The 8,266-nt window shown below is 42.1% G+C and overlaps 1 protein-coding gene across 1 annotated transcript; it reads left to right on the top strand.

The window, feature by feature from the left end:
- Positions 1 to 306: 306 nt before the first annotated feature.
- LOC126403046 (antigen WC1.1-like) lies at positions 307 to 7,730 on the top strand. Its single transcript, XM_050065450.1, has 8 exons — positions 307 to 717; positions 995 to 1,309; positions 2,081 to 2,368; positions 3,346 to 3,660; positions 3,737 to 4,054; positions 4,513 to 4,842; positions 6,843 to 6,928; positions 7,038 to 7,730. The coding sequence occupies exons 1-8, from the start codon at positions 432 to 434 to the stop codon at positions 7,143 to 7,145; spliced, it is 2,046 nt and encodes a 681-aa protein (XP_049921407.1). The 5' UTR covers positions 307 to 431; the 3' UTR covers positions 7,146 to 7,730.
- The last annotated feature ends 536 nt before the right edge of the window (positions 7,731 to 8,266 follow it).

Here is an 8,266-nt window from a genome sequence, read left to right as displayed (position 1 = left end):
CAGACTTTTGAGTTTCTTAATCCGTCCAGTCATCACATCCACATGTGATCTGAGCTCAACAGATCAATTCTTTTAACAACTCTTCAGTTTGTTTTCACTAAAGCTGGGAGAAGAAAATGTATCCATGGTTTCAGTATCTGTATGACATTTCTGACAAACATGATTATCATATATTTAGCGACACATTTATGAATTTTGAGTTTCCTTTGCCTGATCCTCATCTTTCCAAATCTTCCTCTGCTCAGGGTTCTGGGCTGAAGACACACAGAGGGCAAAAGGTAAACGAGATATCAAAGTCTTGTTTTGCACATCTTTTTAAGATAAGTGGAAGTAACTTTATTTCATGCACTGATTTTTTTGATCTGTGTTCAGAGTTGCCTGGTGATGTCAGGCTGGTGGGAGGAGCCAGCCGCTGTGCTGGTAAAATAGAGATGAAACTCCAGGGAGAGTGGAAATCACCATATAGGCCTAAAACAAAGATTGAGCACCTCCGTGTTGATCAAATAGAGGTTGATCGCTTTGGGAAAACAGTGGATGGTCAGTACATTGACTGGGACATGACATCACTAACTGAAGTGTGCAGACAGCTCAACTGTGGCTCACTTGTTTCACTGCGAACGGTACGGGGTTTCCCTGGTGGATGCATACATGACTATCTGCCCTTAATGTCCTCAAACCCAGAATTGCCTTCTTCCAAGGTGGAGATCACCTGTTCAGGTCAGTGTCAGTAACTTTCCAGTTCAGTTTCTATCTGTGGTGGATGATGTAATATGAACCATTTGAACACAATCTAAACTGGAATAATTAAAGACTTGACAAGAATATTTGAACTGACTTTTAGATGACACTTCACTTATTCAGCAGTGTACACTGAACTGAAGAGATAAATCCTGTAACAGTCGGCTGTAAAGTCAGAAAACAGTTTAACAAAAAAATCTTATGTGGTTCAGTGTCATTTGATCTGCAGTTGGTGAGTTTTTGTCTCTCTATCCAGACTCTGTCAGGCTGGTGAATGGGACCAGTCTGTGCTCAGGCAGACTGGAGGTGAAGCCGAACCACTCTAACCAGTCATGGTCCCCAGTGTGTGAAGCAGACTTTGATCAGCAGGATGCAGAGGTGGTCTGCAGGGAGCTTGGCTGTGGGCCTCCTTCATTCCTCCAGGGGGCGCTCTATGGAGAAGTGGAGGCTCCAATGTGGACCAAAGAGTTCCAGTGTGGAGGCCATGAGTCTGCTCTCCTGGACTGTAGAAGCTCAGGCTCAGAAAGAAACACCTGCTCACCTGGCAAAGCTGTTGGACTCACCTGCTCAGGTAGAAGTAAACATCATCACCAGTGGACTTTAAAGGAATACTTATAAAGTGCACCATAAAGCAGGCACACTCCATTAACTTGAATGGGGAACACATGATTTAATGTTGCAGCTTTTCTTGTTGTTGGACTGAATGGATCAAATCCTGATAGTGAAACAAATCATTTCTTAGGGGTTGTGATGCTCAAAGAAATGTATCCACGGATTTGCAGACATGTCTTTCACTATGTAAGTCTATGAGTCTTTTTGGGGCACAGGGCATCACATGAAGGTATAATTACACTGTTCGGCCACTACAAAAATTGGCTTCAAAGCCAGGTGCACTTCCTGTGGGCCTGGGTCCAAGCCGCAAGTGTGTTGAAAAATGAAGCCAAGCAGAAGTGCCAAAAACTGTAGTTCCTCAAATGTCCACTTGAGGCTGGCTCCAAGAGCGAGTCAATCCCCATAGACCCCCATGTTAAAATGTCCAACTTTACAGCAGAACTAAACATATTTACAGCCTGGTATAAAAAAAATTTGGCCTCTATAGCTAATTTCAACATTCATGACAACTGTACGAGGGCTAAAATTTTTTTTTATAACTCACCCATTTCTATTTTACTAGGGCTGAAAGTAAGGCATAATTAAGGGCAGCCTGCTCTGAGTGACAGTGCATCTCTGTCAGTTTACAGTGACGTTGGAGTGTGAATATGAATGTGAACGGTTTTCTGTCTCTATGTGTCAGCCCTGTAATTGGCTTTCTATTCAAAGCTTCTGTCTTGTTTCTACCCAGAACATGGTGGTGTCAGGCTGAATGGAGGGGCCAACCGGTGCGCTGGTGTGCTGGAGATGAAACGGCTCGACGAATGGAAACCAGTGGCTGCGAACAACTGGAACCTGCTAAAATTAGCAGGCATAGTTTGCGGAGAGCTGGACTGTGGCTCTGTTGTTTCATTTAGAGAAAGAGGGGAGTCCGCCAGTGAAAATTGGGCAATCAAACCTGACTGTGATGCATCTTCACTGATGAATTGTTTTAAAGAATTTTCATATTCTTTTACCGTCCAAGAGATAACCTGCTCAGGTAACACCATAAATAATATTTACTCGTAATCTTTACAGTTTCTCAGCCTGTCACACATCTGCCAGTTTAAACTGGTAAAAGGATAGAGAATTAGGTCTGTTACTGGAAGATGACTACTTCAAAATACTGTAAAGGACTTTCACCTGACAGTGAGAAATATACAGTTTACTGCTACTGCTGTTTCAATAGTCACCTTAGCCCAGCTGACATCAATGTCTTTTGATGATGAAATTTGGTTGAATTTAGGTTGCAATGTGGGGGGACCAAAACTGAATGTCTGGGCAACATCTCATGGTAACGTTAATTGATGTAGAATACTAATGACTTTCAGTCGTAAGGTGTGAAGAACAAAACCCAACATCTGTGAATCACCATAATGTTATTGTCCACACAACATAATATTGTCAATCCGATTGTCATTGCAATGAAAATTTAATGTTTGTGCAACATGAGAGTTCAACATCTTTGTGATGTCATTTTGACATCTACGGCCAGCAGGGACCCTTGCAACACTAACTAATCTACTGGAATGGTGTGTACCTTGTTTTTCGTTGATAATCATATAAATCCAAATAAAGATTATGCTTGATTTCTGGTGTTCATTACCAGTCTGTGATGCTTAAACCTGTCAAAAGATGGCAAGTACTGTTGGTGGTGATGAACCAATCAGCTACTCTGGAGTTCCCCTGAGCTCCACTGAGCAATTAGTGTCTTCTAGATAAATGTTTTGGTCTTAGAAAAAGTCACACAAAAAAGATTTTAAAAAGAGTAAAACTAAATAAAACAGAAGTTAAAATAAGCTAAATAAAATAAGACAAACTACTGAACTGGGTGCTGCCTCTCTCTCCATTTCAACTCAAGGTATCAAAGTGTTCTATATTGGCACAAATCCTTCAGAGCGATGTCCCCAAAGCAGCAAAAAGCCCCCATTTTTGTAGTGCAGCATCAATAAAATTGCTCTGTTTCTGTCTCTCCAGACTCTGTCAGGCTGGTGAATGGGACCAGTCTGTGCTCAGGCAGACTGGAGGTGAAGCCGAACCATTCTAACCAGTCATGGTCCCCAGTGTGTGAAGCAGACTTTGACCAGCAGGATGCAGAGGTGGTCTGCAGGGAGCTTGGCTGTGGGCCTCCTTCATTCCTCCAGGGGGCGCTCTATGGAGAAGTGGAGGCTCCAATGTGGACCAAAGAGTTCCAGTGTGGAGGCCATGAGTCTGCTCTCCTGGACTGTAGAAGCTCAGGCTCAGAGAGGAACACCTGCTCACCTGGCAAAGCTGTTGGACTCACCTGCTCAGGTAGAAGACGAGCTGCAGCTGTGATGTGCCGTACTGCCGTACTTCCTCTGCTAATTATTCTCATGTCTTTGCTCAGATCCTCCAGGTGATATCAGGTTGGTGGGAGAGGTCAGCCGCTGTGCTGGAATACTGGAGATGAAAAACCAGAGAGAGTGGAGATCTGTGGCTAAAATTGATCATGGATGGGATCTTAAGTCTGCAGCTGGAGCTGCAGTGTGTAGACAGCTCGATTGTGGTTCTTTTCTTTCAACGTTTGAATTGTATAATGAAGCTTTAGTCAGATCTGTGTGGTGGATCAACTCCTCCTGTGTTGAGTTGAGATCGACACTGAAGGAATGTACGACAACTACAGGGAATTCATACAGTTCTGCCAGCCTGAAAATCATCTGCACAGGTAAGACCATTAATGACACCTACTGTATGGTAAAGACGATGTTACATTACATTCCTTTGCTTATCCTGTTGCCAAACAGACCGTGAATACATTACATTTGCTTTTTTCATATGAATCATATGAATGTTTCTAAAGTGACATAGTATATGAGGTCTCTTTGTCACGGGGAGGTGGAGGGGATGGTGGGACACCAAGGAGAGACTGTGGACCACTGTTCAAGACCACAAAACAGTCATTGCTGTGTTTCCAGCAATTTCTTATGTACCAAACATTAGGGATTTATACTGACGCATCGCTGTGTTTCCAGCAGCTTTTTAGGCACAGTGTAAGTGTGGATGTTTTCTAGCAACCTGTTGTTTATCCACAGGCTTTTAATGCAACCAATCACTGGGATTTTACTTCCTTGGGCTCTATTTTCATGATTTGGTCGAGTTTAGCTAATCACTTTTTGTTCTCAGACTTGCTGGCGGAACCAAACATCTCCTCCTGTCCCTCCCCTGACGGGGTCTCTGATGTCAAGCAGCAGGGGGTCCAGGTGCTCATGGGCTCCAACTTCACCCTCAGGTGCTCTGTTGAACCACAGTTCCCAGGAGGCTACTTCCAGCTTATCTCCACCTCCTCCAACAGAGCTCAGAACTACACCTTGCCAGCTGTCAATCACTCCGCCCATTTCCTGTTCTTTGCTGCAGACCACACCCACCGAGGGGAGTATCGCTGTGTTTATCACAATTATGTTTTCTATCATAACTTCTCCTCTGAGAGCCAGCCACTCCATGTCACTCTGGCAGGTAACCTCACAGAGAATCTAACACAGAAATGTGACACTGACTATTTTAACATGCAAGCAGATATGCATGACAAAGTCATCTCAAATCTAAAGTCCACTAACTTACCTTTTTTTTTTAAATTTTTTTTTAATTTAATAAGATAGATAAAATAGCTATCAGCATAATTGGTACCAACCTGTTCTCATCCCAACTCATCACATATCAAAGAAGGAGGTATACGTTATTAATCCCCAAGGGGAAATGCATTTTTATTATTTATCATTTTTCACTCTGTTGTCATACACACACAGACCGGAATTACACACAGGCACAAACAGGACCTATACATGTATTAAATGGAGAGATGTCAGAGTGAGGAGGCTGCTTTGGATAGGTGCCCCGAGCAGTTGGGGGTTCATTGCCTTGCTCAAGGGCACCTCAACAGTGCCCAGGAGGCAAACTGGCACCTCTCCAGCTCCATACTTGGTCTATATGGGGACTTGAATTGGCGACCCTCCGGTGCCCAAGCCAAGTCCCAATGGACTGAGCTACTGCCGTTCTCCATATTGCCATTTGTTCAGTGCCATCAGTGTCAACATGTTGATGTTGATCATCCTCCAGCGTTTGCTGTTGACGTCCTGGGACAGTGTGTCAATTAACGCAGTGCAACAAAAACACAAGATTAGGTTAGGAGGTTGTTTGGATCTACATTCATATGGAAAGCGAACACCGGGCTCCTGGATGAAAGTCCAGGGTTTGTTGGACCTACATTCCTGTAGACTTAAAGACTTGTGCACTGTAGAAATTTTGTGCAATATTGCTATATTGCTGTTTCACACAAAGTGCTAAACCTGATTGTGTGCCTATACTGTATATGTATTCTTCTACATGTACCAGTAATAGACCTTTTAAGGGCCAACAACACTATGTCATTTTATTCACTGGAGGCAAAACACAACTGGCCCCTGCAGGGCTGTAGGCTACATAGGAGTCTTAAAGTGTCGTCTTGTTGTGTTATTGGGAGCCAGAATAGAAGGAGTCATGGCTCCAAACTTAAATTTTATCAACAAGACTGAGACAACTATGGTTAAACAGGTTAAGATGAAAGGACTGGGCGGAGGTGATCATCAAAAATGTTCGCATGTGTAGCACACTTCATATCAGGTTAGGGAAAAGTATTTCCTGTTGTAGGGATGAATAACGTTATGTGTTGTGTGGGTTATCATGTCCACCTCATCAGAAACTGGGGAGGGATTAAGAGAGTGAGTGACCTGACATGGTGCATTTGTAAATTCAGTGTGACACTCTACACTAAAACGAGAGCCCTGTTGGTCGAAGAAATGGAGCGTTCTATTTCTACATTAGTTAATTAACGGTTAAATTAATCACACATTCACTCCGCTCAACACTCTGCTGCTCCATCACCCCAGACAGAATGCCTAGGGTGTGCTCTGCCATTGCGACAGTGCGGTGCTCTGGATAACCGAACAGTACATTCAATTTACAAATGATCCAGTTTGTGCCAGAGTGCGCTCCAGCACTCGGAATTGATATTTCCGAATGCACCACTCACATCATCTTCCTCTATTGTCTAAAACAAGACAACAAAACTTGCTAGCTAGAGCTAGCTAATGTCCATGGAGAATTGTTTTGCCTCCAGCCAAGCCCCGCCCACCAAAAAACATCATACTGTTTCCTAACAGTAAAAGGGTCCATAGTTTACAGTGCTTTATTTAGTCCTTTTATGGTGGAGGGAGGGTCATGCATTTTTCCACCAGTCACTCAGGGAGGCTCAAGGAAATATATTTGCAGCTTCGAGTAGGGTAAAACAAAGTCATGCCCCATCCCTCCACCTCCTCTGACAAGTAAAGAACAATCCCTTATTCAACTAAAATTTCCATTCAGCTCCTGACAGTTATTTTAGTGTTGTCCATCAGTTTTACAGTTTTGATATAAGCTTGATAAATATGGTTTGTTTAGCTTTAACTTTAATAAAAATGATGCAATTTTAAATGTTTCAGTTTCTCTGACTGCGTTGATCGTCAGACTTGTTGTCATCCTGTTGGGTATGATGCTACTCATCACTGCCCTCATCCTCACCTCTAAGGTACATCATCTTTATTCATTTCAATGAAGTATTTAGCGTGATGTGATTAGTTAGAGGAGACCAGATATTTTCGCAGTAACAGCCCATGTTTGCTTGTTTGTCTTTCCAGGCCAGCCAGAAGTTGTCACGAGAGACTGAGATTAAGGATTATACTCTCGGTGGTTCCAGTTCTAAGGGTCAGATAGACGACGAGGACGTGACTCCGAGGACAGAGTAGTTTCTCTGAGAACAGCCTTGCTTGCAATTATTTGTGTAATGTCTTGAGATCACAAATTAATTATTTCTTTATCTCGAAATAGCAAAGCTCATTTTCTCATGATAACTTTTAAAAATAACGATAGTTTTTGGTTGATTGTATTTTTGCTTTTGATACAGTTTTTTTGTGTGGTAGGCTAAACATTTATACATTTTAAAAGTCACTGCTTTATTTTCTTGATTGACTGATCAGTATCACCTGTTATTATTTACTTTTGATGTTTCTGTTTACTTTTGAAAATAATAAATAAATATAAAAATATGTGGGCCATATAAAGGTTCTACTGCTATATTCATGCTCTCTCTATGTAGTTTGAATATTTGATAAATAAATGAAGTAGGAGGATAATAAAAACGGACCTTAGGGGCGTCGGTAGAGTAGTGGATAGTGCCGGCGCCCCATGTACAGAGGCACTGCCTCGCTGCAGCAGCCGCGGGCTTGAATCCGACTCATGGCTCTTTGCTGCATGTCAGTCCCCACTCTCTCTCTGTCTCCCCATTTCACTCTCTGTCCTGTCAATAAAGGCAAAAGCCCACAAAAAAATAATCTTTCACGACATACTATAGGCCTACTATGATTTTTTTCGATATACTATACTATGACTATTTTTTGGCAATGTTTGACGACATACTATACTATGACTTTTTATCATGATTTTTGACGACTATGACTTTTTATCATGATTTTTGACAACATACTATACTATGACTTTTTTGGCCATTTTTGACCACATACTATATTGTGATGTTTTTCCATGATTTTTGACCGCATACTATACTCAGGGAGGAGGTACAGGGTCCCCCTGTGCAAACACAACAGGTACAAACACTCATTTATCCCTATCTCAGTTAAGCTCATTAATGAGAGGAGGTGATTGTATTGTGTACTTGTGTGTGTATAGGTGTATCCGAGCATGTATGTATGAGTTTAATGTGTAAGGGGTGTGCATGTGTCTATGTATCTTGTTTTTTTTTTGTTTCCCTTTATTTATTGTGTTGTTTTTCTATTTGTAACCCCTATGCAGCAATTTTTCCCTTCATCCAAACCAAATTTCTCCCAAGGGAAACCAATAAAGTAACCTT

The sequence above is a fragment of the Epinephelus moara genome, chromosome 2, assembly GCF_006386435.1.
Source record: "Epinephelus moara isolate mb chromosome 2, YSFRI_EMoa_1.0, whole genome shotgun sequence".
NCBI classification, from domain to species: Eukaryota; Metazoa; Chordata; class Actinopteri; order Perciformes; family Serranidae; genus Epinephelus; species Epinephelus moara.
Note: the sequence above shows the minus strand (reverse complement) of the source record. Positions and strands in the feature narration are given on the sequence as shown.

Excerpts from the sequence above, each read along its gene's own strand:
- LOC126403046 (XM_050065450.1), top strand. The coding sequence starts at position 432 with ATGAAACTCCAGGGAGAGTGGAAATCACCATATAGGCCTAAAACAAAG. Across the intron at positions 718-994 it reads GGTGGAGATCACCTGTTCAG|ACTCTGTCAGGCTGGTGAAT; the intron begins GTCAGTGTCAGT and ends CTCTCTATCCAG. Across the intron at positions 4,843-6,842 it reads ACTCCATGTCACTCTGGCAG|TTTCTCTGACTGCGTTGATC; the intron begins GTAACCTCACAG and ends TAAATGTTTCAG.